The sequence below is a fragment of the Oryza glaberrima genome, chromosome 5 (genome assembly GCF_000147395.1).
Source record: "Oryza glaberrima chromosome 5, OglaRS2, whole genome shotgun sequence".
Taxonomy (NCBI): domain Eukaryota; kingdom Viridiplantae; phylum Streptophyta; class Magnoliopsida; order Poales; family Poaceae; genus Oryza; species Oryza glaberrima.
Genome location: NC_068330.1, coordinates 11,103,523 through 11,122,437, shown reverse-complemented (window position 1 = coordinate 11,122,437; position 18,915 = coordinate 11,103,523). Strand labels below are relative to the sequence as shown.

Sequence of the window (18,915 nt, the reverse complement as noted above, 5' to 3'; positions counted from 1 at the left end):
CTCTTTGCTCGAATTTTAAAATTTCGATGTTTAAATAAGTCTTTCCACCTATGTAAACATTGAAAAAAATCTAAAGGGTGTTGATACGTAGGTTGTAATGTATGTATTTGTATGTATTCTACCAAATTCCAATGTATAGGATAAAAATGCCGTTAGAGAGTAGAGTGGAATAGTTCAGGGGTGTAAAACGAGCCAAAAAAAATAGGGGGTTAAGTGCATAGGCAAAATAGTTTGATAGAGTAAAATTGACTTTCCTCCTAAGATTACCGCTAATACATGTGTACCTAACAAAAATATATATAGCTTTCTAGCTCTTTCAAACTTGGTAAAATTTGCTCTACTACACTCTAGATTTGTGGCATTTACCACAGGATACTCTAGTTTTGTGTCTTTGCAATAAGATACTGCAGTTTTGTGGTTCTTTACCAATAGACACTCTAACCATTATTTTATTATATCCCCTTCAAATAGAGATATAAACTTTGCAAAAGATTTTTGATGATTTACCCTTGTTTCACATTGCGTATTTAAATTTTAACAAATTTTAGATGGTCCTAGACATTTTGCGAAATTCAAAAGTTGTCCCAAATTATGAAAATAAACGATATTTTACAAAAAAAAGGTTTAAATTCAGATAATAACATTTCAAAAAAATTAAAAAAAATGAATGTATTTAGTTTCCGTAATTTGGAACAAGTTTTAACTTTTGTAAAATATGTTTAAATTTAGCCAACATGTGTTTAAATTTGAAATATATAGGGTGATTCAAGGGTATAATCGTCTTTTGCAAATTTTTGTCTCTTTACTTCAAGGGGATATATTAAGGGCTTGTTTAGATTGGTGTTATTTTAAACCATACCATTGTTTAATAAAATTGACAAATATATGGTTGTATTTAGTTTGTTACCAAATATTAGTAACACATAGAAAATTTTGGTACAACATATTTATTTCGTTCCTACCAAAATTTGACAATTCTATCAACTTGGCAATGCTAAATTTTGGTAAGATCGATTTTGGCAGTAATCAAAACAGACACTAAAATAGTGATTAGAGTGCCTTTTGGTAAAGAATGACAAAACCAGAGAGTCGGCAAAGTTACGTACTTATAGTGTCCTAAGCAAATTTTGCATTAAAGTTTACTCTAGTAACCCCAGAAATATATACAGTTTCCTTTGTAATGTAGAAAGTTGGTTTCTATAAGATCGACTCTCCATTTCCAAGGAAAGTTATACATATATTGGTCCGGTTGCTTTAGACTACTGCTGATGCTGTAGGTTGATGACAATCAAAGCCAAATATATCGAGAGAATTGTTCAGATGAAGCACACAGTTGACAGTAGACCACCGTACCCGATGCAAGTGATTGCATGCATGTTGCGCGTAGCTTCAAATTATTCTTGCCGTGAACGTGTTGTGTATAATAATTATTCAGATTATAAAACTTCAAATTATTCTGGGTGGAAGTCAATCTTCAAGCATGCGGTGAACGTGTTCTTCTGACTTAAAAACTTCTTACCACTTTCATCGTCTGATTATTGGCTTATTTGTACCTCTATAAAATTTAAGTTTTAAAACTTCATTTTTAACTAATTTGGAATTTTCTTTTTTTTAAGTCTATTTTTCAATGTTGACTTTTGAACTGATATAAAAGGGAATATAAAACCTTTACATATTGTTTGCTTCGTTTAGCTCGGAGCGGTGTTGACCTTTTTTAAGGGGAGCATTTATGAATTTATCACTAACACACCTATTTATTCATGAGAAACCCTGAGTATTTCTCAAACGCTCATATGTCCTCTCTTGCACACACACCTCATTCCCCTCCTCAAAAAATTGTCTACCTATTTCTATTAAAACTACCGATGACTCATAATTGAGACCGCCGCCACCTCTAGAAATCTACTTATAAAACTACTTGTGATGGCCTTCTCCTTCTCGCACTCTCTTTGCGCCTTCTTCCTCACTCATTTTCCCCTCTCTTTCCAGTGGTCGCCTCGCGGTGGTGATCAGATATGTCTATGGCAATGTAAAATCTGGTGAAGAAAACCCCCTAATTTCCAAATCCAACTCATCAGCAACCTCTTTAACTCCCCTCATCTTATTCTCGTAGGAGTTGCGACGGCCAAAAATCAGAGCTATGTACTGACAAGGGGCCTGAATCAGTATAATCTTTGTCTTTTGTCTGCTTGATGTCGTACTACGTAGACCCTCGTTCCAACGTACCCCAATACTCTACTCATCCGGTCCGCGAGTATCACTCGTCGACAGGGCTGAACGCCACCTATACGCACTGTGAATGGCCTAAGGAAAATGGTGTGGAGAAGAAATATATAAAATTGAAAAAGTATGCTGGATTCATCACTAACGCTCTACTTATAATTTACTTCCTCCATTTTATGATTTTGAAACCAATTACAGTCAAATAAAAAAACCATATGTAATATAATCTCTTTTCCAGGACACATGCTGCCAGAGAACATCAAACAATCACACTCCAATTAGCACTATATAGCATTACAAATACACCTTTTTATACTAATTGTTTCGTGTTGGGATGGAAATGATACGGAAATTTTCCGACCTTACCGATATCTTTTATATTAAAAAATAATCTTTTAAAATTCATTTTTAATTTTTATCTACATCATATTAAAATTGCCATTAATTAACTAAATTTATAAATATAAAAAATTCTCGATCATACCGATACCGTTTTTAAAAAAAATAATAAAAAAGATATCGTTTCTAACTGTTTTTATCTTATTCACGCATGATTCATTTTTGCAGTTGTTTAATGATGAAACACGGACGGGGACCGATGGATTATCGATTCGTTATATAGGGAAGAAATATCATATAAATCTAACCAATAGTTTAGAAAAATTGATATAAACAATGCTCATGTAAATCCACAAACAATCCCATTTCAATAATCAAACAGAACGGGCTTGAGAGTTGAGCATGTCAAGATGTTCAGGCTGACATATTGACATCGCAAGTCACAATCCGTGGATGCTTCGACATGCAGAGACCAGAGGAGATCATACAGAGGTAAAGTCCGTAATTGTGGTCTGCCTGTCTGGTCACCGAACCTCACCCGAACTCAGGTCTGATTAGTTCGCGAAAAGAAAAAATATTTAGATGTCACGTCGGATGTTTGATCGGATGTCGGAAAGAATTTTCGGACACGAATAAAAAAATTAATTTCATAATTCGGCTGGAAACTGCGAGATGAATTTTTTGAGCCTAATTAATCTGTCATTAGCACATGGAGGTTACTGTAGCATTTATGCATAATCATCGACTAATTAGGCTTAAAAGATTTGTCTCACGATTTTTCGCTAACTATGTAATTAATTTTTTCTTAAACTCATGTCAAAGATTCGATGTAACGTTTTTCGGGAAAAAAATTGGAAAACTAAAACAGGCCTAAATTCCATTCAGAGTTTCCTCTGCCACTGCCGCAGTCAAACAAACCGTGCAAACAGGGACGGGCAGTCACACACCAAGAGAGCGAAACGAGCGCGCCTGCCGGTCGCGAAAACCCTGGGAACTCGTCACATCTGGTGCGCCGGGAGCATCCCAGCCGTCCACGGCCCCGCCCATCCTACAGCTGGACGCGATCCCTGCCGTCCATCCGGCGCACCTCCCTCGCTGTCACGTGCAGGGAGGAGGAGAGGGGGGGAGGAGGGGGGCGGAGTCCCCAATGCCGATGCGGCCGTGGGAATTTATTATTTTAGGCCGCACAGCCCCCATCTCTCCCCCACCCCTCGGGATATCCGCCTTCTCCCGCCCGCTCCGCCTCCGCCTCGCCGCCGTTGTCGACGCCGCAAGGATCCAAACGCCGCCCCGCGTCGCCTTCTCCGCCTTCTTCTTCTTCTTCTTCTTCTTCTCCGAGGGTCTCTCTCGGGAAGGTACAGCTGCCCGCCTCCCTGCTCTTATTTATCGCGTGCCGTTCATTCCGTGCCTTCTCCAGCTCCAGATCCGCGCGCCGCACGCCGATCCGCGCCCGGCCGGTGAGTCCGCCGCGGGTTTCCGCCATTGCTGCCGTTTCTGCGCTGCTAGGGGAAGGTTTAGATGTGGGTGGTGGGAGCCGCGTGCTGTTGTCTGGGATGGGAGAGAGAGGGTTTAAGGGTGGGTGCCGGATGCGGATGCTCCCGCCCGGGTTTTGGTCCTGCTTGTGGACTGGCGAGGGGCTAGGGGTTGAGTTGTAGGGATTCGGGATGGAAATGGACTGGGGAGCTCGGATGGGGAGGTAATGCCACGCCGGTGAAATGCAGCTCGCTGTTGTTGGTTCTGGTTAATGCCTGGGTGTTGCTGGCTATGTTACTATGTTGCATGCCTACGCGAGATGCTGCCATGTGCCATTTTGCGTGATTGTGATATTGGTTTGAGGTTTTAGCTGCGCTCATCATTTCCTCGCGTTGGCTCAGGGTTTAAGCTCCTCTTTGTTAAGTGGGACGGTATGCATATGCATTGTGTTCTTTTAGGTTTAAATTCTGGTTATGGTGCCACACAACAAGTCGTAGATGCTCATTCTTGTTTTTTTCATGGGGCTTATGGAATTGATGGCACATGGCACACCTTTCTCCTTTTTCCGTCATGCATGTTAGTGCCATATTGTCTACGCAAAAAAGAATATTCTGCATATTTGTTTACTCTATTTTTTTCCAAGAGAATTGGGTTTGGCCATGCTTCAAAAGGAACATTTCAAGCTGAAAAAGTTCTCCCGATATGGAATTAGCTTTAGAGTTCAGGGGAAAAAATATGTTGTTGCTTTGTGCTTGTCAAGTAACCACAGTTGCGCAGGTTTTGACTGACCTCATGCTACTTGACATTATTCACCATGATAAAGTTTTACCTTTTGTTTTTTTCCTTTCACTAGGAACAGAACGAATTGTTTGCATAACCAATTTGTAGATTTGACATGGGGAAATAGCATAACTGAATATATCTCAACCTATTACTAGGCAAAATAAGAAATGAACCTAAGCCTTAACAGGTTTGCATCAAATTATCCTGTGCAAAATGAACAAAGGTGGCACACAATGTACAAGCTTGCATTTCATTTTTGGATCCTCAAACGTCTTAAAGACTTTTGCATAAAGTATTTGATGAGTAACGAGCTGGAACTAATCATTCTTATATATTTTCATCTGTCAGATTTCACACATCTGGGGATTTATCTTCTCTTTGTATGGCACTACACATTTGAGAAACCGTGCAATTCTACTGTTTGGTCAGCAGGACAACAATGACATCCACACATGTGGCGACATTGGGAGTTGGTGCCCAGGCACCTCCTCGTCACCAGAAAAAGTCAGCTGGCACTGCATTTGTATCATCTGGGTCATCAAGACCCTCATACCGAAAGAATGGTCAGCGTACTCGGTCACTTAGGGAAGAAAGCAATGGAGGAGTGTCTGATTCCAAAAAGCTTAACCACTCTATTCGCCAAGGTGACCACTAGCTACTTTACATATGCTATAATTTGTGCCAAACATAAACATGCAATGGCTGCTATTATTTAAACGTTAATGTTGAAATAGCTGCTATAGGATACAGCAAAAATATATAATTGACTGGGCAAGATGCAACAATTGTTTTTCACTAAAGTTAGTTATCTTTTGCTGTAAAAGACAACTGTTTTTACATAAAATGGTATTAATAACCTTGTAATATTCAATGCAACATGTTCTCAAGTAAAAAAAAAACATTGCCTGGTTGTATAAGCAAATGTGTCGTTGTAGACATCTTATTAAACCTTTTTGTGATATCTATTACCGTAGGGAACAGGGGAGCTGTTTAAATCTGTTATCATAGAGTAATATGAGAAAAGTGGATTGTGCGACTTTGGCATGTATACCTGCTCAATTTCAAATATATGTCTATGTGCAGGTCTTGCTGGCATCATTGACCTCCCAAATGACGCAGCTTCAGAAGTTGATATTTCACAGTAAGGACTTTATATTTTATAATAATTATTATATAATTTTCTGACATGTTTTGAGAACCTCAAAACATGTGATTGCACCTTCCTTTTTTATGTCTGGTTCAGAAACTGATAAGTTTTGACAGTGTTTAGGATGGATCTTTGATGCGCACAGTGCTTTCTAATGTTTTCATTTTTGAAAGTAATGTTTTAGGAAGAAATATCTGATTAAATTTATACTTTATCTTTACAAAAGTCAAATGCGTTCTGTATCAATTGCAGTTTGTAATATGGCAAGAACATGCTTTCAGAATTTGTTCATACAATGCTTTCTTTCTATTATTATGTAGAACAAATACCTAATACTTTGTTCACCTTTTATAGTGGACACCTCTCACAGCTTTTTCAGTAAGTGATGCAATTTTGTACATTTGTAAGATGTGTTCCAGAAACCTTTTCTCCTGCAATTCTAATGTACCCACTCAAACTGGTATCACCAAAGATCTCCATCTGATTGAAAAAAAGCTGCGTGAAGTATGCTTATTTATGCTAACCATACATGATTTATACTGTTTTATAGTACAATGCTTATTTATGCTAACCATACATAATTTTATTCTGTTTTCTAGTACATTATTTGTGCCCCTGACCATAAATGATCCTTTCTTTTACAGTGGTTCCGAAGATCCCAGGGGGCCTACGGTCCCAGGTTCCTACCAAATGAATGGGATTATCAATGAAACACATAATGGGAGGCATGCTTCAGTCTCCAAGGTTGTTGAGTTTTGTACGGCACTTGGTGGCAAAACACCAATTCACAGTGTATTAGTGGCCAACAATGGAATGGCAGCAGCTAAGTTCATGCGGAGTGTCCGAACATGGGCTAATGATACTTTTGGATCAGAGAAGGCAATTCAGCTGATAGCTATGGCAACTCCGGAGGATCTGAGGATAAATGCAGAGCACATCAGAATTGCCGATCAATTTGTAGAGGTACCTGGTGGAACAAACAACAACAACTATGCAAATGTCCAACTCATAGTGGAGGTTAGTTCAGCTCATCCCTCAACACAACATTTTCGTTTCTATTTAAGTTAGGGAAAAATCTCTACGACCCTCCAATTTCTGAACATCCAATTTTCACCATCAACTGCAATCACAGATAGCAGAGAGAACAGGTGTTTCTGCTGTTTGGCCTGGTTGGGGTCATGCATCTGAGAATCCTGAACTTCCAGATGCGCTGACTGCAAAAGGAATTGTTTTTCTTGGGCCACCAGCATCATCAATGCATGCATTAGGAGACAAGGTTGGCTCAGCTCTCATTGCTCAAGCAGCTGGAGTTCCAACACTTGCTTGGAGTGGATCACATGTGAGCCTTGTCTTCTCTTTTTTAGCTTATCATCTTATCTTTTCGGTGATGCATTATCCCAATGACACTAAACCATAGGTGGAAGTTCCTCTGGAGTGTTGCTTGGACTCAATACCTGATGAGATGTATAGAAAAGCTTGTGTTACTACCACAGAGGAAGCAGTTGCAAGTTGTCAGGTGGTTGGTTATCCTGCCATGATTAAGGCATCTTGGGGTGGTGGTGGTAAAGGAATAAGGAAGGTTTGTTCTTCTTGTAGTTATCAAGAGATTGTTTGGATTGCAAGTGTTTAGTGCCCATAGTTAACTCTGGTCTTTCTAACATGAGTAACTCAACTTTCTTGCAGGTTCATAATGATGATGAGGTTAGGACATTATTTAAGCAAGTTCAAGGCGAAGTACCTGGTTCCCCAATATTTATCATGAGGCTAGCTGCTCAGGTGGGGCCTTTTATGGAAGTTACACCTTTTCCCTTAATGTTGAGTTATTTCGGAGTTATTATGGTTATGTTCTGTATGTTTGATCTGTAAATTATTGAAATTCACCTCCATTGTCTCCAGATTAGCAGACCTACAATTCTACATATGGTTTATACTTTATAAATACTAGGATTTAGGGATCTTCATATAGTTTATACATGGTATTTAGATTTCATTTGTAACCCTATTGAAGACATCCTGATTGTTGTCTTATGTAGAGTCGACATCTTGAAGTTCAGTTGCTTTGTGATCAATATGGCAACGTAGCAGCACTTCACAGTCGAGATTGCAGTGTACAACGGCGACACCAAAAGGTCTGCTGTCTCAGTTAAATCACCCCTCTGAATGATCTACTTCTTGCCTGCTGCGTTGGTCAGAGGAATAATGGTTGTATTCTACTGAACAGATAATCGAGGAAGGACCAGTTACTGTTGCTCCTCGTGAGACTGTGAAAGAGCTTGAGCAGGCAGCACGGAGGCTTGCTAAAGCTGTGGGTTATGTTGGTGCTGCTACTGTTGAATACCTTTACAGCATGGAAACTGGTGAATATTATTTTCTGGAACTTAATCCACGGCTACAGGTCGGCTCCTTTGACATTCTTCAGGAATTAATTTCTGTTGACCACATGATTTACATTGTCAAATGGTCTCACAGGTTGAGCATCCTGTCACTGAGTGGATAGCTGAAGTAAATTTGCCTGCGGCTCAAGTTGCTGTTGGAATGGGTATACCCCTTTGGCAGATTCCAGGTAATGCTTCTTCATTTAGTTCCTGCTCTTTGTTAATTGAATGAGCTCTTATACAGACCATGAGACACATTCTACTGTTAATTCATAGTATCCCCTGACTTGTTAGTGTTAGAGATACAGAGATGTATCACAAATTCATTGTATCTCCTCAAGGACTGTAAAAATCCTATAATTAAATTTCTGAAAATTTGTTCTTTAAAGCAGAAAAAAAATCTCTAAATTATCTCCCTGTATACAGAGATCAGGCGCTTCTACGGAATGAACCATGGAGGAGGCTATGACCTTTGGAGGAAAACTGCAGCTCTAGCGACTCCATTTAACTTTGATGAAGTAGATTCTAAATGGCCAAAAGGCCACTGCGTAGCTGTTAGAATAACTAGCGAGGATCCAGACGATGGGTTTAAGCCTACTGGTGGAAAAGTAAAGGTGCGGTTTCCTGATGTTAGGTGTATGAATTGAACACATTGCTATATTGCAGCTAGTGAAATGACTGGATCATGGTTCTCTTATTTTCAGGAGATAAGTTTCAAGAGTAAACCAAATGTTTGGGCCTATTTCTCAGTAAAGGTAGTCCTCAATATTGTTGCACTGCCACATTATTTGAGTTGTCCTAACAATTGTGCTGCAATTGTTAGTTTTCAACTATTTGTTGTTCTGTTTGGTTGACTGGTACCCTCTCTTTGCAGTCTGGTGGAGGCATCCATGAATTCGCTGATTCTCAGTTTGGTATGTAAAGTTAAAAGAGTAATATTGTCTCTGCTATTTATGTTTGTCCTCACTTTTAAAAGATATTGCCTTCCATTACAGGACATGTTTTTGCGTATGGAACTACTAGATCGGCAGCAATAACTACCATGGCTCTTGCACTAAAAGAGGTTCAAATTCGTGGAGAAATTCATTCAAACGTAGACTACACAGTTGACCTATTAAATGTAAGGACTAAATATCTGCTTATTGAACCTTGCTTTTTGGTTCCCTAATGCCATTTTAGTCTGGCTACTGAAGAACTTATCCATCATGCCATTTCTGTTATCTTAAATTCAGGCCTCAGATTTTAGAGAAAATAAGATTCATACTGGTTGGCTGGATACCAGGATAGCCATGCGTGTTCAAGCTGAGAGGCCTCCATGGTATATTTCAGTCGTTGGAGGGGCTTTATATGTAAGACAAACTATGCCACTCATTAGCATTTATGTGAAGCAAATGCGGAAAACATGATCAATATGTCATCTTATTTAAATTTATTTATTTTTGTGCTGCAGAAAACAGTAACTGCCAACACGGCCACTGTTTCTGATTATGTTGGTTATCTTACCAAGGGCCAGATTCCACCAAAGGTACTATTCTGTTTTTTCAGGATATGAATGCTGTTTGAATGTGAAAACCATTGACCATAAATCCTTGTTTGCAGCACATATCCCTTGTCTATACGACTGTTGCTTTGAATATAGATGGGAAAAAATATACAGTAAGTGTGACATTCTTAATGGGGAAACTAAATTTGTTGTAAATAATCAATATCATATTGACTCTCGTGTATGCTGCATCATAGATCGATACTGTGAGGAGTGGACATGGTAGCTACAGATTGCGAATGAATGGATCAACGGTTGACGCAAATGTACAAACATTATGTGATGGTGGGCTTTTAATGCAGGTAATATCTTCTTCCTAGTTAAAGAAGATATATCTTGTTCAAAGAATTCTGATTATTGATCTTTTAATGTTTTCAGCTGGATGGAAACAGCCATGTAATTTATGCTGAAGAAGAGGCCAGTGGTACACGACTTCTTATTGATGGAAAGACATGCATGTTACAGGTAATGATAGCCTTGTTCTTTTTAGTTCTAGTCACGGTGTTTGCTTGCTATTTGTTGTATCTATTTAATGCATTCACTAATTACTATATTAGTTTGCATCATCAAGTTAAAATGGAACTTCTTTCTTGCAGAATGACCATGACCCATCAAAGTTATTAGCTGAGACACCATGCAAACTTCTTCGTTTCTTGGTTGCTGATGGTGCTCATGTTGATGCTGATGTACCATATGCGGAAGTTGAGGTTATGAAGATGTGCATGCCCCTCTTATCACCTGCTTCTGGTGTCATACATGTTGTAATGTCTGAGGGCCAAGCAATGCAGGTACATTCCTACATTCCATTCATTGTGCTGTGCTGACATGAACATTTCAAGTAAATACCTGTAACTTGTTTATTATTCTAGGCTGGTGATCTTATAGCTAGGCTGGATCTTGATGACCCTTCTGCTGTTAAGAGAGCTGAGCCGTTCGAAGATACTTTTCCACAAATGGGTCTCCCTATTGCTGCTTCTGGCCAAGTTCACAAATTATGTGCTGCAAGTCTGAATGCTTGTCGAATGATCCTTGCGGGGTATGAGCATGATATTGACAAGGTAAACATCATGTCCTCTTGTGTTTTCTTTTGTTTATCATGCATTCTTATGTTCATCATGTCCTCTGGCAAATCTAGATTCCGCTGTCGTTTCACACAGATTTTTCTCATTCTCATAATGGTGCCATACATAAATATGCTGCTATATTCATCAATGTTTTCACTCGATTTCTAATTTTGCTTTTGAGTTTTAAATTTTAGTACAATCCATATCTAATCTCCTTTGGCAACAGTGAATCCATTATATATATTTTTATTAAACTGCTTTCTTTTTCAGGTTGTGCCAGAGTTGGTATACTGCCTAGACACTCCGGAGCTTCCTTTCCTGCAGTGGGAGGAGCTTATGTCTGTTTTAGCAACTAGACTTCCAAGAAATCTTAAAAGTGAGGTATGTTATGGTTGACAAGATAGCTAGTCTCATGCTCTAAGGACTTGTACATTTCGCCACATAGGTTAATTTTCCATATCAAGTTCTAATGTACGATATAAAAGTAGTACTGGCCTAAAACAGTATTGGTGGTTGACTATCTTTGTTGTGTAAGATCAAGTATTTCTTTTTCATGCTTAGTTTGTCAATACTTCACATTTATCACTGACTTGTCGAGCTAAATGAGATTTTATTTGATTTCTGTGCTCCATTATTTTTGTATATATATATATATTTAACTATGACTATATGTTATGCCTCAAACGTTTCAAACTCTTTCAGTTGGAGGGCAAATATGAGGAATACAAAGTAAAATTTGACTCTGGGATAATCAATGATTTCCCTGCCAATATGCTACGAGTGATAATTGAGGTCAGTTATTCAATTTGTTGTGATAATCACTGCCTTAACTGTTCGTTCTTTTAACAAGCGGTTTTATAGGAAAATCTTGCATGTGGTTCTGAGAAGGAGAAGGCTACAAATGAGAGGCTTGTTGAGCCTCTTATGAGCCTACTGAAGTCATATGAGGGTGGGAGAGAAAGTCATGCTCACTTTGTTGTCAAGTCCCTTTTTGAGGAGTATCTCTATGTTGAAGAATTGTTCAGTGATGGAATTCAGGTTAACCTACCTATTCGCATTAAACAAATCATCAGTTGTTTTATGATAAAGTCAAAATGTTTATATTTCCCATTCTTCTGTGGATCAAATATATCACGGACATGATATAGTTTCCTTAGGCTATATAATGGTTCTTCATCAAATAATATTGCAGGAAACAGTATAGCAAACTATTTGTATATACTCGAGATGGAAATTGTTAGAAACATTGACTAAATCTGTCCTTTGTTACGCTGTTTTTGTAGTCTGATGTGATTGAACGTCTGCGCCTTCAACATAGTAAAGACCTACAGAAGGTCGTAGACATTGTGTTGTCCCACCAGGTAAATTTCTTCATGGTCTGATGAGTTCACTGCGAATGGTTACTGAACTGTCTTCTTGTTCTGACAATGTGACTTTTCTTTGTAGAGTGTTAGAAATAAAACTAAGCTGATACTAAAACTCATGGAGAGTCTGGTCTATCCAAATCCTGCTGCCTACAGGGATCAATTGATTCGCTTTTCTTCCCTTAATCACAAAGCGTATTACAAGGTGACCAGGATAAACATAAATAAACGTGAATTTTTCAATGACCTTTTCTTCTGACATCTGAATCTGATGAATTTCTTGCATATTAATACAGTTGGCACTTAAAGCTAGTGAACTTCTTGAACAAACAAAACTTAGTGAGCTCCGTGCAAGAATAGCAAGGAGCCTTTCAGAGCTGGAGATGTTTACTGAGGAAAGCAAGGGTCTCTCCATGCATAAGCGAGAAATTGCCATTAAGGAGAGCATGGAAGATTTAGTCACTGCTCCACTGCCAGTTGAAGATGCGCTCATTTCTTTATTTGATTGTAGTGATACAACTGTTCAACAGAGAGTGATTGAGACTTATATAGCTCGATTATACCAGGTATGAGAAGAAAGACCTTTTGAAATTATTTATATTAACATATCCTAGTAAAACAGCATGCTCATCATTTCTTAAAAAAAGTTTACAGCACCTGATGTTTGGTTACTGACCGCATCATTAAAATAAAGTTACTTGTTGTGGAGAGATGTATTTTGGAACTTGTGGCACATGCAGTAACATGCTACTGCTCGATATGTTTGCTAACTTGACAACAATATTTTTCAGCCTCATCTTGTAAAGGACAGTATCAAAATGAAATGGATAGAATCGGGTGTTATTGCTTTATGGGAATTTCCTGAAGGGCATTTTGATGCAAGAAATGGAGGAGCGGTTCTTGGTGACAAAAGATGGGCTGCCATGGTCATTGTCAAGTCTCTTGAATCACTTTCAATGGCCATTAGATTTGCACTAAAGGAGACATCACACTACACTAGCTCTGAGGGCAATATGATGCATATTGCTTTGTTGGGTGCTGATAATAAGATGAATATAATTCAAGAAAGGTATGTTCATATGCTATGTTGGTGCTGAAATAGTTATATATGTAGTTAGCTGGTGGAGTTCTGTAATTAACCTATCCCATTGTTCAGTGGTGATGATGCTGACAGAATAGCCAAACTTCCCTTGATACTAAAGGATAATGTAACCGATCTGCATGCCTCTGGTGTGAAAACAATAAGTTTCATTGTTCAAAGAGATGAAGCACGGATGACAATGCGTCGTACCTTCCTTTGGTCTGATGAAAAGCTTTCTTATGAGGAAGAGCCAATTCTCCGGCATGTGGAACCTCCTCTTTCTGCACTTCTTGAGTTGGTACGTGATATCATCAAAATGATAATGTTTTGGTATGGCATTGATTATCTTCTATGCTCTTTGTATTTATTCAGCCTATTGTGGATACAGGACAAGTTGAAAGTGAAAGGATACAATGAAATGAAGTATACCCCATCACGGGATCGTCAATGGCATATCTACACACTTAGAAATACTGAAAACCCCAAAATGTTGCACCGGGTATTTTTCCGAACCCTTGTCAGGCAACCCAGTGTATCCAACAAGTTTTCTTTGGGCCAGATTGGTGACATGGAAGTTGGGAGTGCTGAAGAACCTCTGTCATTTATATCAACCAGCATATTAAGATCTTTGATGACTGCTATAGAGGAATTGGAGCTTCACGCAATTAGAACTGGCCATTCACACATGTATTTGCATGTATTGAAAGAACAAAAGCTTCTTGATCTTGTTCCAGTTTCAGGGTAAGTGCGCATAATTCTTTTTGGGAACATATGCTTGCTTATGAGGTTGGTCTTCTCAATGATCTTCTTATCTTACTCAGGAATACAGTTTTGGATGTTGGTCAAGATGAAGCTACTGCATATTCACTTTTAAAAGAAATGGCTATGAAGATACATGAACTTGTTGGTGCAAGAATGCACCATCTTTCTGTATGCCAATGGGAAGTGAAACTTAAGTTGGACTGTGATGGTCCTGCCAGTGGTACCTGGAGGATTGTAACAACCAATGTTACTAGTCACACTTGCACTGTGGATGTAAGTTTAATCCTCTAGCATTTTGTTTTCTTTGGAAAAGCATGTGATTTTAAGCCGGCTGGTCCTCATACCCAGACCTAGTGATCTTTATATAGTGTAGACATTTTTCTAACTGCTTTTAATTGTTTTAGATCTATCGTGAGATGGAAGATAAAGAATCACGGAAGTTAGTATACCATCCCGCCACTCCGGCGGCTGGTCCTCTGCATGGTGTGGCACTGAATAATCCATATCAGCCTTTGAGTGTCATTGATCTCAAACGCTGTTCTGCTAGGAATAATAGAACTACATACTGCTATGATTTTCCACTGGTGAGTTGACTGCTCCCTTATATTCAATGCATTACCATAGCAAATTCATATTCGTTCATGTTGTCAAAATAAGCCGATGAAAATTCAAAACTGTAGGCATTTGAAACTGCAGTGAGGAAGTCATGGTCCTCTAGTACCTCTGGTGCTTCTAAAGGTGTTGAAAATGCCCAATGTTATGTTAAAGCTACAGAGTTGGTATTTGCGGACAAACATGGGTCATGGGGCACTACTTTAGTTCAAATGGACCGGCCTGCTGGGCTCAATGACATTGGTATGGTAGCTTGGACCTTGAAGATGTCCACTCCTGAATTTCCTAGTGGTAGGGAGATTATTGTTGTTGCAAATGATATTACGTTCAGAGCTGGATCATTTGGCCCAAGGGAAGATGCATTTTTTGAAGCTGTTACCAACCTAGCCTGTGAGAAGAAACTTCCTCTTATCTATTTGGCAGCAAATTCTGGTGCTCGAATTGGCATAGCAGATGAAGTGAAATCTTGCTTCCGTGTTGGGTGGTCTGATGATGGCAGCCCTGAACGTGGGTTTCAGTACATTTATCTAAGCGAAGAAGACTATGCTCGTATTGGCACTTCTGTCATAGCACATAAGATGCAGCTAGACAGTGGTGAAATTAGGTGGGTTATTGATTCTGTTGTGGGCAAGGAAGATGGACTTGGTGTGGAGAATATACATGGAAGTGCTGCTATTGCCAGTGCTTATTCTAGGGCATATAAGGAGACATTTACACTTACATTTGTGACTGGAAGAACTGTTGGAATAGGAGCTTATCTTGCTCGACTTGGCATCCGGTGCATACAGCGTCTTGACCAGCCTATTATTCTTACAGGCTATTCTGCACTGAACAAGCTTCTTGGGCGGGAAGTGTACAGCTCCCACATGCAGTTGGGTGGTCCCAAAATCATGGCAACTAATGGTGTTGTCCATCTTACTGTTTCAGATGACCTTGAAGGCGTTTCTAATATATTGAGGTGGCTCAGTTATGTTCCTGCCTACATTGGTGGACCACTTCCAGTAACAACACCGTTGGACCCACCGGACAGACCTGTTGCATACATTCCTGAGAACTCGTGTGATCCTCGAGCGGCTATCCGTGGTGTTGATGACAGCCAAGGGAAATGGTTAGGTGGTATGTTTGATAAAGACAGCTTTGTGGAAACATTTGAAGGTTGGGCTAAGACAGTGGTTACTGGCAGAGCAAAGCTTGGTGGAATTCCAGTGGGTGTGATAGCTGTGGAGACTCAGACCATGATGCAAACTATCCCTGCTGACCCTGGTCAGCTTGATTCCCATGAGCAATCTGTTCCTCGTGCTGGACAAGTGTGGTTTCCAGATTCTGCAACCAAGACTGCGCAGGCATTGCTGGACTTCAACCGTGAAGGATTACCTCTGTTCATCCTCGCTAACTGGAGAGGCTTCTCTGGTGGACAAAGAGATCTTTTTGAAGGAATTCTTCAGGCTGGCTCGACTATTGTTGAGAACCTTAGGACATACAATCAGCCTGCCTTTGTCTACATTCCCATGGCTGCAGAGCTACGAGGAGGGGCTTGGGTTGTGGTTGATAGCAAGATAAACCCAGACCGCATTGAGTGCTATGCTGAGAGGACTGCAAAAGGCAATGTTCTGGAACCGCAAGGGTTAATTGAGATCAAGTTCAGGTCAGAGGAACTCCAGGATTGCATGAGTCGGCTTGACCCAACATTAATTGATCTGAAAGCAAAACTCGAAGTAGCAAATAAAAATGGAAGTGCTGACACAAAATCGCTTCAAGAAAATATAGAAGCTCGAACAAAACAGTTGATGCCTCTATATACTCAGATTGCGATACGGTTTGCTGAATTGCATGATACATCCCTCAGAATGGCTGCGAAAGGTGTGATTAAGAAAGTTGTGGACTGGGAAGAATCACGATCTTTCTTCTATAAGAGATTACGGAGGAGGATCTCTGAGGATGTTCTTGCAAAAGAAATTAGAGCTGTAGCAGGTGAGCAGTTTTCCCACCAACCAGCAATCGAGCTGATCAAGAAATGGTATTCAGCTTCACATGCAGCTGAATGGGATGATGACGATGCTTTTGTTGCTTGGATGGATAACCCTGAAAACTACAAGGATTATATTCAAGATCTTAAGGCTCAAAGAGTATCCCAATCCCTCTCAAGTCTTTCAGATTCCAGCTCAGATTTGCAAGCCCTGCCACAGGGTCTTTCCATGTTACTAGATAAGGTAATTAGCTTACTGATGCTTATATAAATTCTTTTTCATTGCATATGGCTGGAGAACTATCTAATCAAATAATGATTATAATTCCAATTGTTCTTTTTATGCCATTATGATCTTCTGAAATTTCCTTCTTTGGACACTTATTCAGATGGATCCCTCTAGAAGAGCTCAACTTGTTGAAGAAATCAGGAAGGTCCTTGGTTGAATCATATGATGCCAAAACTATTATTGGAGGCACAAATAGCTTGTGGACCCTGTCGGATTGTTGGTGAGTGTATATTGGATTTGTTAGTTCTGCCAGATGAAAGTGCAAGTCTGATGATTCATGATACCGTCAGTTGGCAAGAACACCGGTTAACCTGAGTGCTTGTTTACAAATGGTCCTTTATGACAATCGTTGTTTCGCGCTAGTTCCGTGATCTACTATCATCTGTTAGACGCTGTAATTAGTGAGTCTCCGCGGATCCACAGTATACGGTTGAGCTGTTGATTCAATTTTGGACACGAATAATATGATTTTGTAGGCATAAATGCGTCTGTATGTGAAATAAATTGTCTGTTGAGTTAACACACAAGATGACAATATGTTTGTGCTCTACTGCTATTGTCCATGAATACTGATTGCGGAATCAACCACATGCATTATACTTAAACATCTCAACCCATCTCAACGTGACCAGTGATTGGACGGATGACCAAAGTGGAGCGGTTGGACGGAAGAAACTATATTTATGAACAAGTTTAATTCTCAGCCGACCTATGGCCAAACATGCGGATGAGAACAATCCAAATGAGGCTTTTGAGGGTAGCAAAGGATATGGAAAATAAACAAATTACAGAAAGCTCAAAAAAGTCGCTTCAGATTGATGCCATTTTCAATCATACTATTTTTTTGGTAAAGTTGTCAAAAAAAAATTAGTTTGTTGCTAAATTTGGTAAATACATAAAAAAATTCTACTAAAATTTTAGCAATATTACCAACTTACCAAAATTGGTAAGGTTAATTTTGGCTGCAATCTGAACATGCCCTTAGTTTTACTACGTCCGTTATGTTATCTACTCAGAATAATTGCATTTCTATCATTCAAATTTTATGAAAAAAAATATTTCTAATGAGGTGGGATCCAACAAATTACAAATTAATTAGATGATGATATACCATCTTTTAGTCTCACATTGCCATCTCCTAACTTTTCTTTTAATCAAGTTTACGTGTGAAATGTGTGCATACAATGTGGTCACTAAATAGGCTATTGTGGTCATTTGCGTGCGCTAGCAATCTGTCTTTAATCCGGGATGAGGTGGTAAAACATAGGATCTGTATGATTCAAATCTTAGGTTGTGTTCTTTCCCCACCTTTCTCAACTAACCTCCCTCGTGTTCCGTGCGCACATTTTTTTTAACTGCTAAACAATGTTTTTTTGCAAAGGGTTTCTATACGAAAGTTGTTTTAAAAATCACATTAATCCATTTTTTTTAAAAAATAATAAATACTTACTTAATCATGAGAAAATGTGTCGCTTCGTAGTGAGTTCCCAACCTCACCTCCCCAAGCACAGCCTTATACCTCAACATAAGCATTACTGCATTGGTTCTCATGATTCCCGTTATTTCAATGATTATATAGCTAAAGCTAATTGATAACCGCAGTGACTAAAAATGAAGGCTCCCATCGGTTGCCATTTTACCCAAAATGGCTTATTTGGCTTATTGGAAAATTAAAATTAATTTATAAGTAAAACTTTTGTAGATTTGTTCGTAGCGACTTAAAAGCCAACATTAACAAAAATTACGTTAAAAGCATTCCAAAATCAACTTCAAAATCAAGTTTAAAAATTCAAATTTTGGCTTATTCTTTGGCTGTTTAGGCCAAACGATGGGGCTGGAAATCTTATGACCTAATCTTAGTACTACATCCGTTCCAAAACAACTTTGTTGGTCC

At 39.1% G+C, this 18,915-nt stretch overlaps 1 protein-coding gene across 1 annotated transcript; it reads left to right on the top strand.

The window, feature by feature from the left end:
- Window positions 1–3,748: 3,748 nt before the first annotated feature.
- Window positions 3,749–17,571, top strand: LOC127773697 (acetyl-CoA carboxylase 2). The gene is made up of 34 exons (XM_052299832.1): window positions 3,749–3,917; window positions 5,167–5,462; window positions 5,902–5,959; window positions 6,610–6,982; window positions 7,098–7,304; window positions 7,383–7,544; window positions 7,649–7,741; window positions 7,999–8,094; window positions 8,187–8,360; window positions 8,435–8,528; window positions 8,767–8,954; window positions 9,045–9,095; window positions 9,215–9,254; window positions 9,336–9,460; window positions 9,573–9,689; window positions 9,791–9,865; window positions 9,940–9,996; window positions 10,081–10,185; window positions 10,262–10,348; window positions 10,480–10,671; window positions 10,753–10,941; window positions 11,218–11,328; window positions 11,650–11,739; window positions 11,809–11,985; window positions 12,231–12,308; window positions 12,394–12,516; window positions 12,608–12,877; window positions 13,103–13,380; window positions 13,468–13,690; window positions 13,781–14,133; window positions 14,214–14,427; window positions 14,559–14,738; window positions 14,835–16,976; window positions 17,122–17,571. The coding sequence occupies exons 2-34, from the start codon at window positions 5,258–5,260 to the stop codon at window positions 17,176–17,178; spliced, it is 6,984 nt and encodes a 2,327-aa protein (XP_052155792.1). The 5' UTR covers window positions 3,749–3,917; window positions 5,167–5,257; the 3' UTR covers window positions 17,179–17,571.
- Window positions 17,572–18,915: the final 1,344 nt, after the last annotated feature.

Excerpts from the sequence above, each read along its gene's own strand:
- LOC127773697 (XM_052299832.1), top strand. The coding sequence starts at position 5,258 with ATGACATCCACACATGTGGCGACATTGGGAGTTGGTGCCCAGGCACCT. Across the intron at positions 8,361-8,434 it reads AACTTAATCCACGGCTACAG|GTTGAGCATCCTGTCACTGA; the intron begins GTCGGCTCCTTT and ends ATGGTCTCACAG. Across the intron at positions 14,739-14,834 it reads ACTGCTATGATTTTCCACTG|GCATTTGAAACTGCAGTGAG; the intron begins GTGAGTTGACTG and ends TCAAAACTGTAG.